Source organism: Triturus cristatus, chromosome 4_2 (assembly GCF_964204655.1).
Source record: "Triturus cristatus chromosome 4_2, aTriCri1.1, whole genome shotgun sequence".
In the NCBI taxonomy this organism is placed as follows: Eukaryota; Metazoa; Chordata; class Amphibia; order Caudata; family Salamandridae; genus Triturus; species Triturus cristatus.
In genome coordinates, this window is record NC_140586.1 from 336,974,215 (window position 1) to 337,001,627 (window position 27,413).

The following is a 27,413-nucleotide window of genomic DNA, read 5'->3' on the forward strand; positions in this document are numbered from 1 at the left end:
TGCCCCCTTTAAGGGCTACCTTGAACTCTGCTGCCAGACTCACAGGTTCTAGAAAACAATCGCATCACGCCGGACAAAATTCAACTCAAGTGGCTCCCTTTCAAAACAAGGATTAATTTCAAGATAGCCTGCCTAACACACAAAGCGCTGAACTATAACACTCCAGTCTATCTGGCAAAAAAACTTGAACTATCTGGTTTGAACCGAACCCTAAGAAGTTCTAATCTACTGCTGAAGCCTCAAAACTTAAACAAAAAAGAACTTACAACCGATCCTTCTCTGGTCCTGCTCCAAGAACATGGAACTCTCTTCCTCCCAAAATCAGACCTAACCCCACGATCGCCCCATTAAAAAGTAGTCAAAGGGTTGCTCCTGAATAGCTACTTGCAATAATAGTCCTGAAGCCACCCAAACGTACTGTACTTCCTGTTTCCTGCACTGTTTGTAATGTTCTACAATGCATTTTATTCTGCTGTTTACCTTCCATGACATGGGTTATTCTTTCTCTTCCCATGGTTATATTGCTTGCTTTTATGTACAGCGCTCTGAAACCTTGATGGGCCATGTTCGCGCTATGTAAAACCTTTCAAATAAACAAAATAAACAAAAATGTCATGTGTGTCCACTGAAAGTTAAAGCCTAGACAGCTGGATAAATACGGACATTAAAAATTATCACAGCTGCTGGAGGCCACGCACTTTTGTGGAAACCAACTTCTGTTGCATCAAAACATGTAATCTTGGCTCGCAACATGTGGGCGGAGCTAAACTCCCTCTCTGGTAATGCTCACAATTGTCTGACAACAGCTGAGCTGTCAAACCATACCATAAAAAGGGAGCCTGCAGAGGGAGCACCATTGTGTGCACCCATGTAACGCAGACAGCACCTACACAATTCCAACAAATAAGGTTAAGGCAAGTTGCCTATTATAGCACCAATCTGTAAATGGAAGAAGCGGTGGACATCCTCCTGGCAGGTGTACTTCCAGGCTGAACCACTACATGGGAATTATGCACAGCAAGTAAATCCATAACATGTTTGTCCTTACAAAGTTATCACACTCAACGTTTGCAGACTCCTTACAGCTTGGCATAAGGGGTAAAAGCCACACTCAGTATGGGCCATGATTTACACTAAGGGTGATCTCCTCCCCCAACAAAGCTAGCACTCTGCCAATGAATAGCAAAGCAGAAATGTAGAATACATCCAGCAGGACCAGACCGCTCACTTCCAGAAACACAGCTGGTCTAGTACATTTACAGCGTAGGTGAGCACAGCATTCCAAATCCATTAATTGAACTTTCTTTTCAACATTGGCAAAATGATGCAGAGCACTTTGATGCATTACCAAATGATGTACACTGGAGCGCTAAAGATTTTAATTCAGAAGACATTTTGTATGACAATTGACAGTCTGATGTTCAAAGATACAAACTCAGCAGAAAGATGGCCTGAGGGACACTTGAAGTAGTGCCCCATCGCCTGGCTAAGTGGTGTTTTGCCTGAAAGGCACAGTGCAGTTGTGTGTGAAGCTGCGCATATTCTTTCTTGGTCTTAAAAATGGCATGTAAAAATGTCAAGCCTCCCGTTAACTTTCTCTGAAATTTGAGCATTTATTAAAATTAAAGATCCCGTAATTAACAAATCCAAAAAGCTACAATTGAGCATGCAAAGCGCATACCCACGAGTCTCCATAGTAGTTATATACAACGCAGCCTGGCAGACAAGCTCCTAGATAGTCAATTCAATTCTCTACTGGAAAACACCCTTAGTCTCTTTCATGGCAAACATGACTGATGAGGCCGCACCAACCCACAATATTCAAAACTGTCCCACTTATACACTGCTATTGAAAGGAATGCAAGAGTATCATCTCTTAAAAGAAACATCCCTTGGAAAATGGGGAAATTAAGTAACTTCCCTCCCCTTAGGGACTGGTTAATTTACTTTGGGATTACACAATAATTGTTCCACTTGTCCAATAAACAGAAATGTGCAAGACATGACAAATCTAGTCCAGTTACAAGTGGAAAGGCCAAGGTTAATGGTCTGTGTGCAAAGACTTAGGATAGAGTTTAAATATTTGCTTTCTTCCTCAATGAGTCTAAAGAGTAATCACAATTCGGCCTACAATCTGAACAGTGCTGTAATCCAAACCGGTGTTTGATAGTTTGGTGATTTATTACTACTCACCACATTAGCAATGGCAGCCTTTGCTCTCTCCAGCTCTTCACGGGCTGTCTCTATCAGAGTCCCTGTGTTCTCTACCCTGACACGAGCCTCCTGTGCAATGTCTTCTGTGTCACCCACAGTCTTACGGATATTCTCAAGCCGCCCAATCTGGCTCGTCAAGGTGTTGTTGATTTCAGCCAAACGATCCACTAGGCCTTGGTCTACATCTGGAATCAAACAAAAACATACATGCAGCATAAGGAAGTTGGCATGAAGGCTCAACAAATTGAGAATGTGCTGCTATCATCTTGTATGACCTACCAGTCACAAGTGTGAATGCCAGCAGGGCCACATCAGCCTCATCTTTCTAGCGTCAATAAACTGGGTACCATGAACCTGGCTAATGACCTCAGTTCTTTAAAGTTTATTGTAAAGGCAAACTGCAGTATTAACAAAATATAAACATTTTATTAAAGGGCACAATACAACGTTGTTCTTGCAGATACATGGATAGACCCATGATGGGCAAAAGTGATTGATGCAAAAAGAATAATTGATGGACGGAATGCTGAACAATGTCAAGCATTCACCTCCAGTACGGAGCTCTGGACCTAAATCCATCATTTTTTGCTCACCACGCCATTCTTGTTTGGACCCACCCATATGCAAAGCAGTCTTAACTCTGATCCCCGAGGGAACAGTCCAGTCTGAACTGCCCAGATCCTCCCCAGACCGAAACTAGCATCCTAGGACTGGTTTCAGGGTATCACCCCCTCAGCCAGGCTAGCTTGACTCCAGTGACATGGTGAGCACAGCATTCCGTCAATTATCTGTTTTATTTGCTTTTGTCACACTAAGTGGGAAGGGTATGCCCAGAAGTGAGTCCCATGCTCACTGAGCCACCGGTTTCAAGCTAGCCTGACTGAATGAGGGGTGATACCCCGAAGCTGGTCCCAGGATGCTCGGTTCCGGCTCAGAGAGGACCAGGCTTGGTGGTGCAGGCTGTATTGTTTCCATGAGGAACAGTGTCAAGACTGAATTGCATAAGGCTGGGTCCATACTGGCGTTGCAAGGTGGGCACCTCTTGCGCTGGGAGAAGGAACTAGCCTTCAAAAGCCAGTAATCTAGATGAGAGGATAGGTGTATTCCTTTTCATCTTAAATATGCAGCTACTGTGGCTAGACAGTTTGTAAACACTCTGGGTGCTGCTGACTAGATCCCAAAGGTAAGCACTCTGAAATGGTAACGACTTTGGTTTATGATGAAGCATAAAAACCTCTTGCAGCTGTGGTTCATGGGAATGTGCAAGTAAGCATAATTTATGACTATAGCTCCGGTTTGCCTTCTCCTGGGGGTCTGCTCTCTTCAATGATGCCCTTGAAATTGCAGTGCCCCATGGCCTTTGCTAGGTTGTTGTGTGTTGGTGCTGCAGTGGATTATACACGGCAGTAAATAAACGTGTTCTCCTATGAAGGGTCTACTAATAATGTTCATGTGTACTTCATTCTTAAAGCATGGCACCAGAAGCCAGGGGAACGCCCACCAACACTGGGAGGGTGTGGGTTAGCTGATAAAGCACCTCCAGAAGCAGTACTAAAAGAAAACTGCCACCCTCATCGAGGTGGGAAAGATCAGCGCCTGCACAGGTCTGCAATCTGCACTGGACACCGCATATATGGCAAGCAGGCAGCTGGTCATAGGGACATTATTGCTGGGCATGGCTAAGACATTTTGTGTTCTACCAAGTAGAAAATAGGCCCGCAATGTTGTTGTCCACTCCTGGAAGCAGTTTCGCTAGGAAAAGGACTTGGTGACAAATGTCTCCATGTCAAACAAATTGCATTAGCTTGGACAACAGCATTGAGTACATACCCCATTTTGAATATAATTAATACATGGTTGTCATGTTGTCAGTGCAAATTAGGACACTTTTTGTGAATAAGAAATGCATGCAACACTAAATGAACTTACATCAGATTGGTCGCACACTGCTACACCTACCAGTCGTGTTCCCCCAATGAAAATGGTCCCTGAAGGTCAGCGTAGGCGGATACACCTATGCTCAAGAGTGCGTGCAAGTATGCGTGGCGTGTGCCATCCCTGGACACGTGTTTCGAGGTAGTTGCCTCTCGTCAGCAGGGAGTAGGAAAATGAGAGTGGGGTTGCTGTGTAAGCTGCTAAAAACATAATCAGGTCTAGTACCTCTCTTAGCGCGCAGGTGCGTAACCATGAGTCCGTCGACTCCACCGGCTCAAGGGAGCCTGAATATAAAGTTACATCAGATTGGTCGCACACTGCTACACCTACCAGTCGTGTTCCCCCAGGGACCATTTTCATTGGGGGAACACGACTGGTAGGTGTAGCAGTGTGCGACCAATCTGATGTAACTTTATATTCAGGCTCCCTTGAGCCGGTGGAGTCGACGGACTCATGGTTACGCACCTGCGCGCTAAGAGAGGTACTAGACCTGATTATGTTTTTAGCAGCTTACACAGCAACCCCACTCTCATTTTCCTACTCCCTGCTGACGAGAGGCAACTACCTCGAAACACGTGTCCAGGGATGGCACACGCCACGCATACTTGCACGCACTCTTGAGCATAGGTGTATCCGCCGACGCTGACCTTCAGGGACCATTTTCATTGGGGGAACACGACTGGTAGGTGTAGCAGTGTGCGACCAATCTGATGTAACTTTATATTCAGGCTCCCTTGAGCCGGTGGAGTCGACGGACTCATGGTTACGCACCTGCGCGCTAAGAGAGGTACTAGACCTGATTATGTTTTTAGCAGCTTACACAGCAACCCCACTCTCATTTTCCTACTCCCTGCTGACGAGAGGCAACTACCTCGAAACACGTGTCCAGGGATGGCACACGCCACGCATACTTGCACGCACTCTTGAGCATAGGTGTATCCGCCGACGCTGACCTTCAGGGACCATTTTCATTGGGGGAACACGACTGGTAGGTGTAGCAGTGTGCGACCAATCTGATGTAACTTTATATTCAGGCTCCCTTGAGCCGGTGGAGTCGACGGACTCATGGTTACGCACCTGCGCGCTAAGAGAGGTACTAGACCTGATTATGTTTTTAGCAGCTTACACAGCAACCCCACTCTCATTTTCCTACTCCCTGCTGACGAGAGGCAACTACCTCGAAACACGTGTCCAGGGATGGCACACGCCACGCATACTTGCACGCACTCTTGAGCATAGGTGTATCCGCCGACGCTGACCTTCAGGGACCATTTTCATTGGGGGAACACGACTGGTAGGTGTAGCAGTGTGCGACCAATCTGATGTAACACTAAATGAACTGTCGTAGGTTCCAGAAAGAAAACAACATATGGGACAAAGAGGTGTTTATTTACCACCAAAGAGCAAGCTAATAAGGTGCTGTTACACCTCAGGCCAGAGTCAACTCAGTGTAAAGCCAGGCATGCTAGCGGAGTAGAACGCTTGTGATGGTTCACCTGAAAGCAGTATCAAAGGCATGTAAGGCACACCTGTTCGCTGCGATACAGATAATCTTTTTTTTTTTTACAGATAATCTTGCCCTTTTCTTTACCTTGTTTTTTGTAAGCATTGAGAAGGTGCTCTATTTTCTCTCACTAATGCCCTTCGTATCTAGAGATCAGAACAATGGAGGTGGTGATTTGCCACTGCCCGACATCTCCCACAGCTAACATTTTGCCTGCAGCCTGCACAAACACTTTTCCGTATTGTGGACCACTACAGAATTAAATCAAACATATCAGGGAATAAAGATGGGGTCTTGTGGCGTGACTTTATAATTTTTCTCCACCCTGGCAATGACCACCCATGCCTTGACGGTCTTTAAATTTTTCAGTCAAGAATTGGTGCATGCTGTTTGACAATGGCAAGAAGTGGACAGACGTCAGTCTTCCGAAGCATCTCTAAGAGGAAGGCTTCTCCCTCTTGATCCATATGATGCTTGACGTTGTGGTGGTCTGCTGCACATTGCATGAATACGTGGTATGTGGTTGTGTCACCGAGATGATTAAGTACAGCTCTAAATACCGGTCATCTAGAGTGTACAAGATGCAGTCATGCCAAGGGTTGTTAGAGTCATCTGTGGTCACTCGGTCCTCACAGGGCTGGCAGAGCAGCAGATAGTTCCTAGTCTGAGTCCATGTATATGAACAGAGCTGTAATTGTGAACTTCAGGGGGACCGTGGGGGTGGGGCAGATGGTTTTCCTACGCTGCTTCTTTTTAGGTATGGGGTAAATCCGAAGCTTCTCTGATATTGCCTCTTTGAAAGTAAAAGCAGCTTTCTTTGTATGCTGGCCAGTTGGAGTAAACCATGCAAGAATGTGAGCAGAGAATGGATCTATAAAGATTCTCCACAGTTATATACATCAAGTTGCTTAACTTTGTCTTCTTCACAATGGGGCTTTTTCAGAGTAAAGGCTGGCTTCAAAGTTGTCAGTGGCAAGGCCAATTTCGCTTCCGAGCCCAGCTTGCTGGCCAGGGCATTGAGGCCTGATCTACAGTCTCCAGTCCAGAAGATGTCTTTTGGGACCAAGGCACTTTAGAAACAGTGGGCACCACTGAATATCAAGACCTCTAGAGGAGTTTCTAGGCACACAGCATGCCTCCTTTGGGCCCTTCCTTTCCTGGAGCCAAGGACAGACGAGAGCAGTCACTGCGAGAACAGAGGACTTAACCTGAACTTGACACCAAACCCCGCCTTGTTGCTGGTACCTCACAAATCGCACTGACCAAGCTTGTCCAAAAGCTGTGCATCTTCCCCAGCCTGTGGAGGACTGTTCAGCGCTTCAACAACTAAGTAGTATCTCCCTTGAGATGGAGGAACTATCCCCCTGCACCTGAAGGCACCGACCACATCTGCCCGGTCCATCATGTTTCTGGCCATCGGGCCCACAGAAGAATGGAGCAATCAATCAGGGGGTGGTCTTCGTGGCTCTAGTTCGTCAGTTCCGTCTCCCTCCAGAGTTTGGCAGCTACCCAGCACCAATACCCTGGGAACTGGAGCATTTGCCGCAAACAAGGCTTTGAGTGTCCAGCCAGGACCACAGATGCCAAAGTCGACCTCAGAGGAGGGACGTCATAATCAACAAGGCCTGCACAGAGAGTAGCCCTACTGTTCGGTCTTCTTCCCCTCTCCAGGTCACACAAGTAAATGTTAAGAAATTAGGAAACAACATCGATTATGTGTTTTAATCAAAGGCATTTAGGTCTCCTTATTGTACGTTGTGCATAGGATAACAACGCCTCAACACCATGGACATTTGAAAACGTGTTTTATATAGTGTGATTAGTTAATCAAAAATTAGATTGACTCGAGTGATTAGTCTTATATGTGACTCAGGGGGGTCCGTAGGGCAGCTCAACCCTTGGCGTATAACCATTGAATAGATTGAAATGTCTTAGTTTATACTTTTACGGTGGAATGGAGCCATTTCTGCCTAGGGCGTTTTGATGCTGAATGTGTACAATTTATTTGGAGGTATTTACATTTGGTTGTGCTACAAAAAAATAGGACATCTTACAAACAGCCTTTCCTTTTTATATACATGTACCCCAGCAAGACTGTCACATAATTCACTCTACTCACTGACTGCAAAGTGAGAGACGTTTGTAAACACCAACTCCCATGTTGAAAAAGCAGCAATTTTTCAGAACACATAGCCTGACATGTGTCCTCTATCTTGAATCACAGCAAGTGTGACAATATAAATCTAAAAATAAAAGACATCTTTATTTATTACTTAGACTTTCGCAACCCACCAAAAATCAGCTCATGACCCACCAGTGGGTTGTGACAGTTTCTAAACTAATTATGTAGCAATTTCATGTAATGTTGATGCATACAATGTGATACCATGTACTAATATTTAGCATGCACCGGTGAAGTCATCCTGAACACCATAATAAGGATGCATTAATATCACAGAATGTATGCAGACCCGGAAAAAAACACCGTTGAAATACTAAGTTACAATTAAAGACTATTAGACAAAGAAATATATTCCTGTACTTTATACACTGTAGTATGGCACATCAAATGAGGGTCAATCACAATACCGGCAAATACATTTGCCATCATCAACTGCAGCAATAACTCTTTAGCTAAGATCAAAGAACTACATTTGGTACCAGGAGCACAGAAGAGAACCACACATCCCACACTTATTTCGAATAGTCTTGTTTAGGTCTAAACTTCAATTATATTTCTGAGATTTAGCAAATTAGAATGAAGGCCGTTTTGCAAGATTTGCCCAAGACGCATCACCGTCAATGCTATTGTTGGTAACTGAGGAATACAACTGCTCTCCATCTAAGACCTCATCTATATAAGGGATGTTATACAGGGAATATTCTTTGATCCTGGACTTTAGGAACACTTTATGTAAAGGTGGGAGGGAAGTTTAGTGCACTAGTACAGCAGCTGCCAGTTGGAAACCGAAATAAGTTACTATGAGCCACCCATCCAAATCACAGCCTGGAAGCCCTGAAACCTACCATAACCCTTTGGGATTTTAAATTTCTATGCACAAATTCTTGGCCCTCATACTGAGTTCATGGAGGGGATCTGAAAAAAGGAATATTAATCTGAACCCCTTTCCCCACCTTACAATTTGGACACTGTCCATGTGAAATAAAAGCAGTTAATTTGAAGACCCTGCCTACAGGATGCTCATTCTCCCACCAGGCCCTTATTAGCATGCACACACTGCAGGTACCTTTGCTTTCCTGAGCATCACGGAGTAGGTCCATGATGGCCATCTCTGCATCTTTCAATCGATCCTCAAACGCCTGATCAGTCACAGTTTCTTCACCTGTCCCCAAGTTAGCAATAAGGTTTTCCAGATCTTGTAGCTTTTCTCTTTGCTCCATAACCTGCAGAAGAGACGAAGAATCAAAGTGTATCAAGACAACACCCATTGCTAGTGTGCAGCAAGCCCAGAAACTTGTTACAGGTCTTTATTGCACTGGTAAAGAGTGACCAGGTGCACTTGTGCCTGATAGGCAGTATCCTCTGCTGGTACTGTTCACCACTGGTTTGCCAGGGCAACAAGACTCCTGCACGCCAATTGGATAGACATTTTAATCCCTTTTGGAATTGGCATTCTTGTGAGCGAGAGTTAAGGCTCACCTCAGGAAGTTGTAGGGTTTAGAAACACATACAGCCTGACAGTGAATAAATCCCCGTGTTGATCCAGAAGTTAAAAAAATCAAATATTTATTTTATTATGAGGTATGCAAATCACAAAGTTGAAACTGGGATCTAAAAATATTATCCAAAGGGAAAGTATTCAGGATCTTCAGCACTAATTAGGTCTCTTATTAAACAATTTTCCCCTCAAGGGATTCAGATTTGTGCAAAGGGTTTAAATACTGTACTGCCAGAACCAAAGAACGAATTTACAAAACTAAATCCCAGTCCAATGAGATCACAGGGGATTTCAGGTAACAAATATCAAGTAATTTAGCAGTCCACAATCCTGGCATCACAAAAACAGTTCAGGGCACACTTTTTCTATGTTCTCAACGAGACAAATGAAGTGGACTTTAAATATCCAAGGTTTAAACAAGTTGAAACATTATTCAAATCCTGGATACATAGGTGCCTCTAAAGTTTGACCAGTTTTTCAGGGAAGACTCCAAATGCAAATACATCTGGGCTAGACCACTAGATGGCGGAATTATGCACAGCATGTGAATAAAGAAGACAGTTTATACTAAAAAAAGTACTAGTTAGTAAAGAATTACCCCATTTAATTATTTCTGAGAATGTGAGGTAAATAAGGAAAGATAGAACCATTAGTATTACATACAACTCGTATGCTGACCAATAATCCAACAGATGAGGTGAATTTGCTCCGATCTCTACTCTCCCTGGAAACTACCACATTTTGAAGCTGCCTTTGCTATATCTTTTTTATCATCCGTTGGATGGAGTCATCCGCTGCTGCTATACAAACTCCCACAGCAGCTCCCATAAATAGGCATGTTAATAATGGATATCTGAACTTACTGCTTAAACAGGAGTGACATCTAAATTTGGTGCCGGAGCACATCTGCCTACGGGCTGTGTCACCTACGTCGAAGGCAGATTTCAAACAGGTATTCATTATTGTTTTTCCCTCCAGAAGAACAGCTTTAGACCTCTTTTCATACTGTACGAGAGGTGTTGCCCCCGAATCTTTATTTCCCCCCATTGTTGATGCCTAATCTGTTAAGAAGGGTGTCCGAGTTAGCAGTTTGAGTAACCTATTCGCTGAAATAGCAGCGTATCGGCACATCTTTCCAGTCACAATTTGTTCTTTGTCTGAGTGGTAGACCATTGGATGCCGGGACATTGGCTTTCTTTATTGCTGTGGAGACAATGTAGTCTACTGGAGCAATGTTTTTCATATATAGGAGATCCTTTGCTGAATCTTATATTTTTCCTTTACCATGGGTTTTACCCTGAGTCTTGTCTGTCCTTTTTAGGTCAAGCTTGGGCAGTGCATGCATTGCTCCGCAAGGCATGCTGTATTCGTGTAAGGACTTGAAGCTCCGCCCATTCCCAACACATTTTTCATTGGTTTGTGTCATTGTCCTTTGTAAATGCTGGCTTCTGATTCCTCAATAGGCTTGTTAGATCCTCCTTAGTACCGCCTTGTCTTCATTTGTAACCTCCCATGAGGACTGGCCCTTTTACTTCTGTCAAGGTATGTCTTATTTTGTTGGTAAGCACTATTTTCTTTCATGAGTTTCTCCTACTGCAGGCACGACATGCTTTCCTGAAACATTCAGAGCGCCGTGCACGCTTTCACTATCCAGCAGCCCGGGACAATTGTGGCCACTTCTTTGAAATTAAATAGGTCTCGCATTTACAAGAGTTTGAGCTATTGGCGTTATAAATGACAATGCCTTTTATTTAGGTGTTAATTATCAAAACAGATCAATAAAAGGCATTGTAATTTACAATGCCAATAGCTTAAACTCTAGCAAATGTTAGACCTATTGCATTGTAAATGCTTGTTTTTTCTCTTTCGTTTGGGCATCAACCACCATTTGGTGGTAAGTCGATCCCCTTTGTGACATCAGACGTGCGCCCTGGACGTTCCTGTGCATGGTCTCCATCTTTGGATTCTTCCCCCCAGCCCTCCACCCCCATGGCAACTTTGGTAGTTGGAAACTTCCTCCTTCTTTAAGTGGGGTTCACCTCACCAGTTTGTTCCCTAACACTTCTGGGGGGTTGGCTGGGTCACATGTGATTCCAGAAAAGCTTTCAAGCTGCAAAACTACTCTGACTGGCAAGTAATCATTTAGTTTTTGCAGCAGGAATCCTTTCCTGGATTTACATACTGTGCATGGATTATGTAGAGGTATTAGGCTTCTTGGGGAAGATCGGTTGATGCTTGAGTTAGCAAATGGGGGTTGTAGTACTCTGTCCCACCTGTGCATCCGTGTCTTATATAGATGTCCACATAATAGCGTCTTGTGAAGGGGTGTGAGGATGACCATGTTGGAGCCATGTAGAATTCGCTGATGGGCATGTTTGCCAAGAATGCCAGGGTTGCACTCTCATTGTAGGTAAAGTTTTTCCTGTGCTGGTGTAGCAAGTTTGGGTTGTCTGTAGGTTTCTTGGGGACAGAGCCGCTGTCCTCTGGAGTCTCTGATCTTTGTCAAAGAGTAGGCAGTCTTCCTCAGGTTCTGGAAGTAGCCGCTGTAGGACAGGTGTCATCATCTTCGCAGGTCTTTGAAGCTGGGGACAGACCGGTAGGACTGGAGCCAAGTCAGTAGTTGTCTTCAGGCTTCACTGCACAGCATCTTCTTTGTTTTTCTTAGGTCAACTGGAAACTACTTTCAAGGTCTGAGGGAGCCTCCTAAATACTAAATTTAGGGGGCATTTTAAGGGAGTAACCAGCAGGGTCAATGGGTACCTCACTTGGAGTGACTACACCCTCTATTATGCCCCCTACTGCGGGAGGGTGCATAGTCCTAGCTCTGATCGGAAGAGTCCCCTCATCTTCAAGACGGAAATGTGTAGGAAGCTGGGTTTCTGGTGCAAGTCCCTTGTAAAAGGTACCATGGGTACCAAGGGCACTGTGACGAGGGAAGGCCTCTAAGGGCTGCAGCACATTGTGCCACCCATAGAGGTCCTGTACCTTAACATACACATCACTGCCATTGCAGGCTGCGTGTTTTGGTGCAGAAAAAAGTGAAGAGAAGTGTGTGCCATGCCTTCGACCAACTGTCTATGGTATAGGTAAAACACACCTCTAGCTGGGTGTACTATACCACTGGTGAGGGTACACTTGCATGAGCACTGTGCCCTTACAGTGTCTAAGTCCATTCTTGGAAATTGTAAGTGCAGTAAAGCCATGAAAGAGTATATGGTCTGGGAGTCTGTCATTACAAACTCCACAGCACCATAATGGCTTTACTGAATTCTGGTAAGTTTTGGATCAAACTTCTCAGCATAATAAACCCACACTGATGCCAGTGTGGGATTTATTATACAATGCACTCAGAGGGCATCTTAGAGATGCCCCCTGAAAAACGACCAGCCTCTGGTGTGTTACCGGACAGGTACGCACCAGCCTGCCACCACGAGACATGTTTCTGGACCCCTGGGTTGGGAGCCTTTGTACCCTGAGCCCAGAAACAAAAGCCTTTCCTGGGCAGAGATGGTCACACCTTCCCCAGGCCAGGAAGAGCCATCTGTGGTAGGGAAGCTTCAAAGGCCTGGCTGCCTTTGCAATACGACCCCCAGCTTCTCCTGCTACCCGGAGCAGGCCCACTGCCAGTCTCCCCTCCTTTTCAGCGGGAAGACAGGCAGGAAAAATTAGAGCAGTCCAGAAGGTGTGCCCACCTCTACCAACTCCACCCCTCAGGTGGGGGAGGTGAGCTGAGCCCACTCTTCAGTGCCCACCATCTTGAAGATGGCAGGCTCTCTCCAATCAGGATTAGAGATTGTTCCCACTCCCCCATGTGGGGTGAGCACACCAAGGGTGTAGTCACCCTAAGGTCAGTAGCCCATTGGCTACTGTCCTCGAGGTCCCTTAAATGGCACCTCAATACAGTATATAGGGGGCAGCCCTGAACCAAGAAGACAGATTCCCGCAACCTACAAAAAAGGACGAAAGAAGACGCCCGGCTGAGGAGACTGCAGAGAAGAACAGACTTATCCCCAGCCCTACTGGTCTGTCTGCAGTTTTTAGAGATCCTGCGCCAAAAGTGGCCTTGACCTGCAGCCAGCGACCTCCAGAACCCTGGGAGGACTGACTGCCTTCAACAAAGACCGGATCTCCTGTGAACAGCAGCTCTGTTAAAAACAAACTCAATAGACAGACTCTGAGGACAAAGAAACCCAACACCTGGAACCACCAGTGCACCAGACGCCTAGGGCCCGAATCCGGGTGGCCCACCGGTTCTAGCGAGGTACCCAGCGCTTCAGAGTCGTCCAAGACATGTGAAGAAGGCATACTGTCACTCCCTGACTGGAAGCATACTATTTTGCTGCATTATTAATAATAAAGGTTTTTACAATTTCAATTAATCTAGGACATTTAATAATTACTTAAGGATGGATGAAAACTTGGGAATTTCCCTTATTCAGGTCCCCCAACCCCTCAGTCAGTATTCCAAAATTGGTAAGGTATTAAATATTAACAATTTCCAGACAAAAACAGAAGCAGTTATGGTGATGGTTAAAGAACCCTGACATCCACGCAGAAACCCCACTTAAATATGTATGTCTGGCAGCTATTTCAAAAGAGACAAACAGAAAAAATGAAAAGTAGGGGACTGATTCATTAATGATAATATAGATTCATGGGAAGCTGTTCAGGTTCAACTTCTGTCAGCTAAGACTCAGAATAAGCTTCCCGACTTTCAGACTGTCACCCCAGTCAAAAAACATCTGCCGCTTCAAACTAAATCTACAAGAGAAGTAGTTCAGGATCTATATGGACCTTCTAGCAATCTGAGAATGTTAAGTCATTGGATATCCTGGTTAAGGGTCTTGCAAAACAACTTTGAAGACCAGTTTTGTGCTCTAAAGAGTAGATGAGCAAAAGAAAAAACCTGAGAACAAAAATGGAGAGAAACCTCCCAACATAAATAGCAGAGGGCTGTTCAGACCCAATTTCCAGAGAATTCGGTTGTATTCTCGGTAGATGGTCTAATGTATCTAATCAGTGTTCCAGGTCCCCAGAGTCTGGAAACTTGGATCATATGAGCTGGAGATTTATTAGGCTAAAACATTTGTGGGGAGGAGTCTTGAAGAGCATGTAGGTTTAACGGGGGGATGAGATTACTCTGGATGGGAATTCTATTCTTCTTGGTAGCTCTATGAATTTGGGAATACGACCAAGAGCTGCATGTTTCTGGTGGTTCATTGCAATACCATTAGCACATTCTGCGAATGCTACTTGTTGGAGATCACCTAAACCACCCGAATTTAGATTGTAGCTTGAGACATTAAATAGAGTTTACATCAAAAACTATATGCATGCCAAGAGGTGTGGGGTCTAAAATTGCACTTTATAATCCAATAATAGGCTTGACATATTAGCATTTGTTAAAGGTTTTAAATATGGAGGATTCATAATTGATATATTTGTCATGGAATTGACCTAAATGAATTTTTTGCTAAAGTATATTTTGAGCACTAATTCAAATAATATTTCAAGTTATATAAAAAAAAGTTTTTTACTGAGAGACCAGCTTTCCACTGCATGGAACAAAAACCAGTTATACATAAATTACTCAAAATTCCAAATAGACACAGCTGGTGTACTGGTGCAGACCAAAAACTGCATACTCTGAGCATCATGACCAGGTACTTAAACTGTGCCCCATCATAACTTCAGGAATTGTACGGACATGTTTTCTAATGCCCTTAGTAATCTACTACGCTAGGCCTGCTGAAGCAGAAAGGTGCTCAGCCCAACTGGCAGGAGCTTCAAAGAAAAAAAAAAGTTCCATAACAAAATAACATAAAACCAAAAAAGTCTGCATACATAATACAGAAATGGAAATCTCAATCCCTTTCCGACACCAGGGAATATTTTTCTTGAGGGACAATACGCAGGAAAAATTCATCAAGAAGCTTACCTTTTGGTCATCTCGCTTCACAAATGTTTTTATGAAGTATACCCCATAATTACCTTGTCCTTTACAAGCCTGTAGCAGGCAGGACACTCTTGACAGCCTGGTGAGGATCGATTGTAGAAATAATTCTCTTCACACTGATCACAGAGGTTTCCCACAAAACCTTCTTTACACTCACAACGACCATCGTCCTTACACTGTAAGGACCGAGAGCCCTCTGGGTCACAGTCGCATGCTAAGAAGGGGTGAAGAGACAGTGTTTAGACTAGTGAAATCTGTATAGGATACGATAAACCAAATGAGGCAACTGTCTATGTAACATGCAATAATCCAGAAATGCCAACGTAATACGTTTTTTTGCATAATTAAAAGACCTGATTGAAAAAGAAAAGTTTTGGTTGAACACAAATGTCATACTTTCTGACTCCAAGCATTAGATGGCATAATATTTGTTAAATACATAAAAGGGTACAGGCTGTAAAAAATAGGTTTCTATAATGGGAAACAGCGTTTACAACACGGTTCTTACCCCGCAGGTAGGTAACAACGCAAGTAGTTTCTACGACTTGCGCTAGGTGGCGTGCAACAGGGAATGTGTTGGATTTTAAATCCAACACATTCCCTGTTGTTGCGTTAACTGGAGTAAGAATAGTAATTTATACTATTCCTAAATCCAGTGCGCCATCTAGTGTAAGTCGTAGAAACTACTTGCGTTGTAAAGGCACGAGTGGTAACAATGCAGTTGTTGTAACAACCGCGTTGTTACCTACTGCGATGTAATATGTGCCGTTGTAACGTCACATATTCTTCTCTTCTCCAGGCATTATATAACAGTTTAATGAATAGGTTTTAATTAATTATTTATTAATACAATTCCCCCAAAAAATGAAAACTACGCTCAATGGTGCTCCCAATTTGATAAACATGTTCCGATAGCAAGTCTTTCTCCTAGTTTAATATTCATAACTGGCCCAGGTTGTCCACTCTGGATAATTTGAGTGACAAGCCTCCTAGTTCGTTAGCCCTGCTTTGCAACCACAACCCCTAGCATACAGACTTCCTGCACACAGCCTTTGGTAGTGGGCGATGCATTGGGCACCCAGCTTGGTGTTTGATCACATTATGTGCCTAGTTCATTATTCCGAGTACCACATTTGGTATTCATGATTATTTCAGATTGAACACCTCTATGCCTCTTTCCTCAATGGACCCATTTCAGAACGTCGTATATGAAAATGCACTCTTAGCACCTTTAGCCTGCTTGTACTCATTGCAAATACTTCCATGATATGACATCCTAACAGAACTCAAACAAGCATGCTTTTCATCTTTGACTTACCATGTCCCAAAACTATTTTGAACCACTCTTTGAAATCACGTAAGTGGCCAGACACTTGTGACCATGGAGACCATGTTTGTCTACAGGACATTATTGTACGCCTTAGTTTTTCTTAACTGAGCTCTTCGTAGATATTCTCCTTCCTTTTCATAACTGAAAACTGCTCGGCAATGAAAAAAAGTCCTATGCCTGCAGGTCAATAAGGGGGGAAATGCATGTTGTCTGGATCTACAAAGCAGACTGACCATTAATGAACCTGTATAGTCAACGACTCATGAAAAAGGCTTTTCGAAAAGACCTCTAAGACACTGTATTCTGTACTAGAATGCAATATGTTGTTTAATACACAAAGCTGCACTTTTGAAATCTTGGCGTGTAACACTCGCCCTCCCTTCTGGAGTCATTATTTGAAAGAGAAATGGATCTATCCTAATGAGGTGCTTCGTCGTGCACAATAGTGGTCTATGACACAGTAAGGCAAAGGAAAAAAAGCAAGCTTGCTTGGATGCCTTAAGGATGGCAGATCACGGTCACAGTTTCTATGGGTGCCTGTAGGCCAAAGCTGCTAAGGACGCACTTATTTTCTACATTCTGGAGTGGGACCATCACACTGAGTGAGGAAGGAGGCATCTGCACAGCCCACCACAAGTCAGCAAGGTGAAGAGGTCACTGTGCAGAAAGTTCTTCTTCTCTTTCTTCTGTAGACATTAACCAACACAGACTGTTTGAATGCAAACATACTGGCACTAACTCTTCCCTGAACATTTAGGCAAGCATAAGGAAGCAACAATACATCCTGATTGGAGGAATAGTACCACATCAATATGCAGTGTAGCATTATGTATGGCTTACAATGAATGATGTACGGTCATTGACCAACTCACTATCTGCTTAACAGATTAGCCAGATATTTATGGAAGGGACGTTTTACCGACTGGATTATGAAGGTGGCTGACAGCGGCTGAAAAACAAGGTTTAGAATGGGCCTAATGTGATAGTGTTGGCAAAAGCACTAGTTGCTATACTGTACGAGCGGCTGTTTCTACTTACGTTTGCATCCATCAGGTCCAAATCCAAAGTGATTAACTTCACATCGCTCACAACGACGGCCAGTAATGCCAGGCTGACATTCACACTGACCCGATTGAATATCACACTGCCCATTGGTGGAGCCCAGCGCATGGCATTCACACCTATGATAAATGAGATTATAGATAGCTACACTTGTATGGATAATGGACAATCGATACATCTACAGAAGCATCTTGAGTGACACTCAAATTAAATATCCTTACAATAAGCAACACAAGATCAATGCTATGTCCAGTTATCCCCTACTACAACATTTTAATGCATTTGTGATAATACCCCAAATGAAGTGGTTACAATTAAGCATGTCAGAGTGAAATAGACACGTACAATACACAACGTAAACGGAAGGAGGGTTAGTAACTAAACACATGCATCAAGTTAATCAAGGAAGGACTTCCGACAGCACGAGAGGATGTGCTTATGACAAGTACAGAAAAAAGTAGACTGACAAAAAAATAAATAGCATAAACCAGACGGAATGGCTACACTAGCAGCCAATTGCCAAGATGCACCAACATGCATAACATTTTTCCAGCATACAGATATGCCTCCTTTTGAGGCGAACACAGATCATGGCCTATTCAAAGAAGCTAAATGAATCATTGTGCAACGTGTGACAAACATTTCCTCAAGTAAGGTCCAGTTGACAACACAAGTACTCTACAAAACAGCCACTGACAGACTGAACACAAAAACAATGACGAACATACAGACCTATATGTAATTGCTAGGATACAGTGGCACTAGGTGTCACCTGCTTTGTATTATTGCCAGTAAGCAAATAAGGACACATACAGTACATCATTTTAACTGCCACTTATTGTTTTCTATAGACATAAATCAACCAGTCTTATTACGGGCCTACTATCATTCATACAACAGATTCAAGCTAGTGGACTAACATCCTGTTTTCTGATGATGAAATTACAAAGACCCCAGTAAGCATAATAGCTGTGGCACACATTTTATTGCATTGAATATGCTACTTACCAGTATGCATCTGTTCTTGGCATGTAGGGCTGCTGACATTCATATCTGTGCATAGATCGCCGCCTAGTGTTGGGTCCGGATGTTTGCACGTTGTTGTCCTGGAAGAGTCTTCGAAGTATCCTTGGATAGGTGACTCCTCCCCTGGACTACAGTGCGCATGGGCATCCTCTCCATCCTCAGATTGTTTTTCGCCATTGTGGCAGTGATGGAGTAGATACAGAAAGTGATGACCATGCTTACAGTAATTCTGAGAGCTGCAGCTGCTACAGGCGCCGGGGAGGAGGGAGGGCGATATGAATGTCAGCAGCCCTACATGCCAAGAACAGATGCATACTGGTAAGTAGCATATTCAGTTCGAGGCATGTGGGCTGCTGAATTCATATCTGTGCATAGAATGTATAGCAGTGCCCTCTATTAGCGGCGGCTACCAGTGCCAGCTGCAGCGGTCTGAAAAAGGGTTTTGAGAACAGCCTGTCCTACAGCTGCATGCTGTTTTGATTGCACATCTACACAATAGTGTTTGGTAAATGTGTGTGTAGTGGACCAGGTGGCTGCTCTACATATATCATGCAGGGGAATATTTCCTAGAAAAGCCATGGAGGCCCCTAACTTACGTGTTGAGTGGGCTCGTGGGGGAATAGTTAATGTGCGTTTTGCCTTTTGATAACAAATTTGGATACACTTAACTATCCATCTGGCTATCCCTGCTTTGGAGATGGCGTTACCTTTGTGGTGTGGGGCAAAGGCAACGAACAGTTGTTTTGTCTTCCTAAAGGGTTTGGTCCTGTCGATGTAATACATGAGGGCCCTTTTGACATCTAGTGTGTGGAGTGCCCTTTCCGCGACAGTTTGTGGGTTTTGGAAGAAAACGGGCAGTTCAATAGTTTGATTCATGTGGAACTGCGATATTACCTTGGGCATGAATTTGGGGTTGGTACGTAGTACGACCCTGTTGGCATGAACCTGTATAAATGGCTCTTGAACTGTTAGTGCCTGGAGTTCACTAACTCTTCTTAAAGAAGTGATCGCTACCAGGAAAGCTACTTTCCAGGTGAGGAATTGAGTCTCGCATGAGTGGAGAGGTTCAAAGGGTGGACCCATCAGGCGTGTGAGGACCAGGTTGAGGTTCCACATTGGAGCTGGTGGGTGGCTTGGTGGAATGACTCGTTTGAGTCCTTCCAAGAATGCTTTGATGGCAGGCACTCTGAATAGAGAGAGGTGCTGCCTGGTTTGTAGATAGGCTGATCTTGCGGTCAAATGGACACGTATAGAGGTGTACGCCAGATTGCATCGGTATAGGTGTAGGAGGTAACAAATGATGTTTTGGATGGATGGGTCCAGCGGGTTAATGTCATTATTACCGCAATAAATGACAAACCTTTTCCATTTGGCTGCATAGCAAGCTCTTGTAGTGGGTCTCCTGGCCTCCTTGATGATGTCCATACAGTCAGGTGGCAGGTTGAGGTAGCCAAACTCTAGGACTTCAGGAGCCAGATCGCCAGGTTCAGCTGTTGCGGATCTGGGTGCTGAATCTCTCCATGGTTCTGCATCAAATGCGCGGGTTTGATCCGCAGCCTTTGATGCGGCACCACGGAAAGTTCGAGGAAGGTGGTGTACCATGGCTGGCGTGCCCACGTAGGAGCAACTAGGACGAGTGTCAGGGAGTGTTGTCTGAGTTTGCGAGCCACCAGCGGTATCAATGGTGCTGGGGGAAAAGTGTACGCAAATCTGCCGGACCAGTTCATCCATATCGCATTGCCCTGCGACTGCGGATGTGGGAATCTGGCGGCAAAGCTTTGGCATTTTGCGTTTTCGCTTGTGGCGAACAGGTCTATCTCTGGATGACCCCACTGCTGGAAGTACGGCTGGAGTACTGATGGGTGTAACTCCCACTCGTGCAACTGGTGGCTGTGTCTGCTGAGCAGATCCGCCATTTGGTTGTCCTTGCCGGGGAGGTGTTCCGCCATGAGGAACATGTTCCTCTGAATGGCCCACTTCCACATGCTCTGAGCCAGATGAGACAACTGTGGAGAGTGCGTTCCTCCCTGCTTCTGTATGTAGTACATTGCGGTCATGTTGTCCGTCCGGATCAACACGACCTTGTTGCACAGATGTACTTTGAATGCCTTCATGGCTAGGAAGATTGCCATCAGTTCCAGAAGGTTGATGTGCATCTTCTTCTGTTGTGTTGTCCATAGTCCCTGCACTGTGTAGTGGAGTACATGAGCTCCCCATCCCTGGAGAGACGCGTCTGCTGTCAGTACTATTTGTGGAACAGGCTCTTGGAACGGTCGGCCCTTGCAAAGGTTTTGTGGATTCCACCAATGCAGAGAGTTGTATGCCCGACCGCTCACCAACACTAGGTCTTTCAACTGTCCTTGAGCCTGATTCCACTGACGTGCCAAGCACTCCTGAAGCGGGCGCATATGTAATCTCGCGTGCGGGACTATGAAAATGCAGGAGGCCATCATGCCTATCAACTGCATGAACACTCGCGCAGGAAGGGAGTGTTGGGGTTTGAACTTGGAAATCAGCATTTGCATGCTTTTGATCCTCACTAAATTTGGCTGAGCTGTGGCCGCCAGGGTGTCTATAGTCGCACCCAGGTACTGTTGTACGTGTGCGGGCTGGAGATGGGATTTTGGGTAATTTAGTGAGAATCCCAGACTGTGAAGGAGGTGAATGGTGCGGGACATGTGGCTGGCACATTGCTGGGCTGACTTCGCTTGAACGAGCCAGTCGTCCAGGTAGGGGTAGACGTGTATGTGCTGCCTCCGTAGATGTGCCGCCACAGTAGCTAGGCACTTTGTGAAAACCCTGGGTGCTGTTGTCACGCCGAAGGGCAGGACTTTGAATTGATAGTGCTGTCCCTGAACAGTGAACCTGAGGTATTTTTTGTGTGAGGGGTGAATGGGTATGTGGAAATACGCATCCTTGAGGTCCAGTGTGGCCAGGAAGTCTCCCTGCTTGAGAAGCGGAAGGACTTGCTGGAGAGTGAGCATGTGAAAGTGCTCGGAAATAATGTACCGGTTCAGGGGTCTTAGGTCTAGTATAGGCCTGAGTGACCCCGTCCTTTTTCGGTATTAAAAAGTAGAGGGAGTACACTCCCGTACCGTGCTCGTGGACGGGTACGACCTCTATAGCGCCTTTTAGAAGCATACTGTGCACCTCTTGCTGTAAGAGCGTTAAGTGCTCTGAGGACATAGGACGGTTTCTTGGAGGTATTGTGGGTGGAGTGGAGGTTAGCTCTAGACAGTAACCGTATTTGACAATATCTTTGACCCACCTGTCCGTGGTGATGGAGTTCCACGTGGACAGGAACCTTTGTAGCCTTCCCCCGACAGGTGTTATGTGGTCGGGAGGAAGGGAGAGGGCGTCACTGCTTGTTCTTGGGGGAGGACCTGGTGTTGCCGTAGCCGCGTCCTCTGCCCTTTGTACTGGAGCCACGATATCCACCCCAGGTGTTTTTATCGTAGGTGGTTTGGGTATTGCCCTTGTTGTATATCTGCTGTGACCCCTGTCCTCTACCTGCTCCTCTATTTCCGGGGCGACGAAAGGAGCTGCTCCGAAAGGACTGAGTCTGGAGAGCCCCCATGGACTTTGCGGTGTCCGTGTCCTTTTTTATTTTCTCAAGGGCCGTGTCAACCTCCGGCCCGAATAAATAGTCGGGGTTGACAGGTTGGTTCAGTATATAATTTTGCACCTCAGGTTTGAACCCGGAGATTCACAACCAGGCATGTCGTCGCAGCAGGACGCTTGTGTTTATGGCCCTGGCCGCCGTGTCTGCGGCATCTAGTGCACACTTGATGGAAGCATTTGTGAGTAGCTGTCCCTCTCTGATAAGAATTTCTGCACCTTCTTTGAACTGGTCAGGGAGATGTTGGAGTAGTTGCTCCATTGTATCATAGTGCGCTCTATCGTAGCGAGCGAGGAGCGCTTGAGTGTTGGCTATGCGCCATATGTTGGCAGCCTGGGCGGCAACTCGCTTGCCAGAGGTCTCTAAAACCTTGGACTCTGTCCGGGGGAGGAGCGTCACCTGTTGATTGCGAGTGTGCCCTCTTGCGAGCATTCGCAACGACAATGGAGTCGAGAGGTAGTTGGCCTCTGATGCAAGTAGGGTCCCCAGGTGCTGATCTGTACTTTTTGTCGATCCTGGGGTTTATCACCCGTGCCCTGGTGGGTTCCTTGAAGATGTCCTTGGCTGGTTTGAGGACTCCTTTCAGCATGGGCAGAGTCTTTACATGCCTTTCCGAGGAAGCGAAAGTGTCCATAAGGAAGTCGTCTTCCACGGTGTCAGAGTGAAGCTGCACGTCATGATTATTTGCAGCACGTTCAATAAGAGCGTTGAACGCTGCAGTGTCCTCTGTCGGAGAGGTTTTCGCTCCATAGAGTTGTGGGTCCTGTGCATCTAGAGGTGCACTGGGGTCTGCAGGGTCGCCCCAAGTTTGATCAGTGTCCTGTTGGTCATCAGGGTCCATGTCTCCGTGGTAAGGGACTTGGTCATCCATATAGTCTGCCAACGCATCCGTGTCGGAGTGTGTGGGAGAGAATGATAGTGGGTCCTGGTAGGGCGAGTCGAAAGATTCGCAAAGCACAGGTTCTGAGTCCACAGGCAGCTTTCTCTTTAGTGGGATCCTGAAAGGGTCCAAGGGTGGCTCTGAAGTTATCCTCCGGTCATGGATAACCATCCTGCCGGTGTTGGCGTCGATGTAACGTGACGGAGACGTCTCAGCAGGTGTAACCGTGGTGTGGGTGACCCGTGTTGGAACATTTTCGGGATCGTGGATGGCGGCAGGCCAAAAGTTATGTTGGCTGGCGCCGAAGAGGCTGTTTGAGCTTTTAGTGGGCCGGAGCCCGATGTGTCCTGGAGGACCGCTTGGGTTTTGCTGCTTTGTGCTGCAACGGTTCGCGCGTGAAGCGCTTTCGAGGCCTTAGCGCCCACCAGGTTGGTAGAGGCGGCCGTGGACTTTTTCGGCGCCGGTGGGTCATCGGGTCGAGGGGCGGAAATGGCCGTCGACGTCTTCGATGCAGGAGGCTTCGGTGTTGCCGTGGAAGCGACGTGAGACGCAGCAGGTGGTATGACCTTTGGTTTAGGAGTCGATGGCGTCGGCGCCGAGAGCCGAGCAGGTTTGATGGCACCGAGGGCCTTTTTCCGAATGCCGACTCCGGCGTCGGCCGCTTCGAGTTCGGCACCGAAGTCTCGTTTGGTGCGCTCGGTGCCGATGCGTGTCGCTGGCGTCGAAGGTGTGGAAGGCCTCGATCCGACTAGCGCCACTTTCGGTTTCGGTTTCATTTTTACCGGTGCAGCTTTCGGTTTCGGTTTGGTAGAAGGGAAACCAGCCGGTGTAGGTAATAATGGCTGCCGCTGAACGTCCGAGGGCGGGGCCTAAGAACCGCGGGATAGGTCGCGGGTAAGGCCCGAAGGCGATCCCTCGACCGGAGCCATAGACTGTGGCACTGGGCCCTCGTCAGTCTGAACGGGTAGGCCTTGCTCGTCATTGGAGCTACTCTCTTCGGCCCCTAAGGCCTCATCGTCGTCTCCTACCTCGGCGTTGTCTTCATCTCTGCGAAAGAGTGATTCGTCGACGTCGTCCGAACCGGAGTCATGTTCGGAACCGGGATTGGAGGGTAGGATTTCCAACTCCTCGACATCTTCGGCGTTGAAGATGTCTGCCGGGGCCGGTGCCGCGTGCTGCGCTTCGAGTCTCGCCGCTAGACGATTCCGTAGAGTCTTCTTGGAACGGAACCGGGCACAGGCCATGCATGTCGATTCGTCGTGGTCCGGCGACAAGCATTTGTTGCACACCGGGTGGACGTCGATATGGGGATATTTCGCATTGCATACCGGGCACCTCTTGAATGGTGTCCTCGACTCCATCGTCGGTGTCGTCGATGGTCAGGTAAAAAGCGAAAAGTTGTTTCCGAAGTTAGTAAGCTAACAGGTAGGGTCGAAACCGATCGAGTGAACAGTACCGACGCGAACTAAAGGCCTTTTGGCCTCGACTAACTTTTTCCTAACTGGAGTTAAGATAGCACATCCGAACCCAATGGCGGAAAAAAACAATCTGAGGATGGAGAGGATGCCCATGCGCACTGTAGTCCAGGGGAGGAGTCACCTATCCAAGGATACTTCGAAGACTCTTCCAGGACAACAACGTGCAAACATCCGGACCAAACACTAGGCGGCGATCTATGCACAGATATGAATTCAGCAGCCCACATGCCTCGAACATATTCACACTACCCAATGTCCACATTTTTTCCAATTTACCTGGAACAAGATTCGTGAGATAATTAGATCTACCAGAACCTTGATTTTTTGGGTGTGCATATGTCCTACCATGTGTAGTCTTTGCTCAGTGATAAAATAGTTTTACCCTGAAATATCATGTTGCAGTTTGATGGCAAAAGTTACTCTCAACAGCAACTGCTGATCCATTGATCTATGTTGACTCGCAATCCCACTCCTGGGTCACTCCATAGAATGCTTCCTCATTGCTTGACAGTGTGTGCATAATGCGTGGCCACTATCATATCTAGATAAGCTCCATATAGTTTGGTGGTTCAACAACATCAGGTGGGTTATGCTTTCTATAGATACATGGTGAACTTCGACAGAATGTAGCAAGGGATACACCACAGTTGCGAATCATAGGTATTTTTTTTTACATATGGTAATATCAACCCCATATGATGCAAGTAACTGCACCTGGGACCATCTATTCTTTCTCAAACACACACACTCTTCAATAAACAACAGTTATGTGCAAAGAAGTCCGATGCACCAGGTCTATCCTACACCTTCAAACCTTATTCTATCCCACCAAAGGTTCCCATATATGGCAAACTACAACCAACACCTTTTCCACCATGTCCTGCCCTAAGAGCACCGAGGAAACTGGAGCAAATCTGAGCACTTCTGCCTCATCTGATGTACGAAGCACTATATCAATTATGCAAACTGAGAAGATACTTATATAACCGTCCAGTAAGGGTTTTGGGGTATTAAGGGTAGGAAAGCAGTTAACAAATATTAATAAAACATCAAGTGTCTCACCTATCACAACCAAGTGAACTTTGGAGGTTATAGAATCCTAGCTCGCAGGCGCCACAATCCCTTCCTGTGACATGTGGGAGGCATTCACACTGCCCTGTGACCTGGTTACAACTGGTCTGCTGGTTGACAGTGCCATAAGGATTGCAACTGCAGGCTGGAAGACCGGAATAAGGCATATGATGGGGGAAAAGGCAGAAACATTCAATATCACTGAAAAGTTGATTCATGTCAGATGATGCGACAGTTTAACAGTTATAGGTGAAACATGAGAATTAGCAGACCAACTAAAGGAAAGATTACCATTACCTTTGCATTTCTCCTCAGGACTAGGAGCCAGAGGGTTTCCAAAGAAGCCATCTCGACAACGGTCGCAGTAGAAACCAGCAGTGTTGTAGATGCATTTTAGACACTCGCCAGTTAGACGATCACAGTTCCCAACAGCATTTGTGTCTATATTTTCATTGCAGTTGCAAGTCCGGCACACCCTTGCAGGGCCACTTTCACCAAGTGGATCACCGAAGAAGCCATCATCGCAGAGTTCACACCGTTTACCTGGAAGGAGTAATGAGACATATCTTGGTATCTGTTCCAGTAGAAACCGCTCATATAATACAATTATGTGCATTACTTAATGTAAATACCAGGAATATTAGTTCAAGTTGGGAGGTTATATGGCTGATTACGCATGCTACATTTGTTATGCTTTGTTCAACTGTGATTCTTGCTATTTTTAGGCCTGGCTTCTGAGCACAGGTGTCGGAGAAAAATAATCAGAAGCACTACTGAGAGAGGCGCCTGTGGGACTACCAACACTGATGTCCTTCAAAAACATGTTGCATGCTCCAGCTGAAAAAGAGTGCTTGCCTTGTGGAAACACTCATTCATGCTCAATTTATCATGGCTGAGGCTGGTTGCGGTACCAATGCAATGATCAAGGTATCTGTTTTTATTTAGAATTATGACAAAGGCAGTAGGCCTGGCATATTTAATGTGAAAAAGCTTCTGTTAAAGCCAATAGGCTTTGTATGGTAGATTGATATTACACTGTATTAAAACCTGTACAGAGATATTTTGTTACATGAACCCTTAGACTATAGTAGTAGGCATGTTCTGTGGTGTAGGCATGTTCTGTGGTACTGGTTAACTTCACTTACAAACCCTGGATTTAGAAGGTTTGAACTGTGATAATTCTTGTTACATGCTCTTTAGAGGGATGTACTTTCTTTAGCCAACCGTAGTTGTGTCTTCATTTGTAATTCTATGACTGTGTGCCTGATGGTTGCCTTGTGTGAAAGCTTATGCCAACTACAGTAGGCCTGAGCTGGTTAAGGTGACAAGTCCGTGATAAAGACCATCAGTCTCATTGGTTTACTGGGAAGAAATATGTTCTCTGCCACAGGTCTGATTGGTTTATTAAGAAATGTCATGGCAAAGGCAATAGGTCTGGCTTACTTATTGTGAAAAGCATCTGTTAAAGCCAATAGGCCTTCATGGTGGACAGTTATTACACGTGCTAAAGGCTGTAGACAGTTTTTCTGTTACATAGGATCACACAGATTACCATGGTAGTAAAGGGCTTTGAAGTTAGCAACCCCCCACTGACAAACCCCTGGGGGGTAGAATATGTTCACTGTGATAATTCTTGTTAACCCCTCTAGGAGAGGTTG

The 27,413-nt window shown here is 45.6% G+C and overlaps 2 protein-coding genes across 2 annotated transcripts in view; one reads left to right on the forward strand and one right to left on the reverse strand.

The window, feature by feature from the left end:
- The window catches only part of LOC146833833 (uncharacterized), a 338,179-nt gene that overhangs the window by 149,714 nt on the left and 161,052 nt on the right, over nucleotides 1–27,413 (forward strand). Inside the window, exon 2 of the mRNA XM_085601732.1 lies at nucleotides 26,481–26,682. Coding sequence (XP_085457858.1) covers nucleotides 26,584–26,682 — 99 coding nt within the window. The 5' untranslated portion in view covers nucleotides 26,481–26,583. The remainder of the gene's footprint in view (nucleotides 1–26,480; nucleotides 26,683–27,413) is intronic.
- LAMC1 (laminin subunit gamma 1) overlaps nucleotides 1–27,413 on the reverse strand; it is a 329,476-nt gene that overhangs the window by 61,657 nt on the left and 240,406 nt on the right. Inside the window, exons 14-19 of the mRNA XM_085601731.1 lie at nucleotides 26,053–26,298; nucleotides 25,747–25,900; nucleotides 17,658–17,800; nucleotides 15,325–15,503; nucleotides 8,902–9,058; nucleotides 2,194–2,399 (exon numbers count right to left, since the gene is read on the reverse strand). Coding sequence (XP_085457857.1) covers nucleotides 2,194–2,399; nucleotides 8,902–9,058; nucleotides 15,325–15,503; nucleotides 17,658–17,800; nucleotides 25,747–25,900; nucleotides 26,053–26,298 — 1,085 coding nt within the window. The remainder of the gene's footprint in view (nucleotides 1–2,193; nucleotides 2,400–8,901; nucleotides 9,059–15,324; nucleotides 15,504–17,657; nucleotides 17,801–25,746; nucleotides 25,901–26,052; nucleotides 26,299–27,413) is intronic.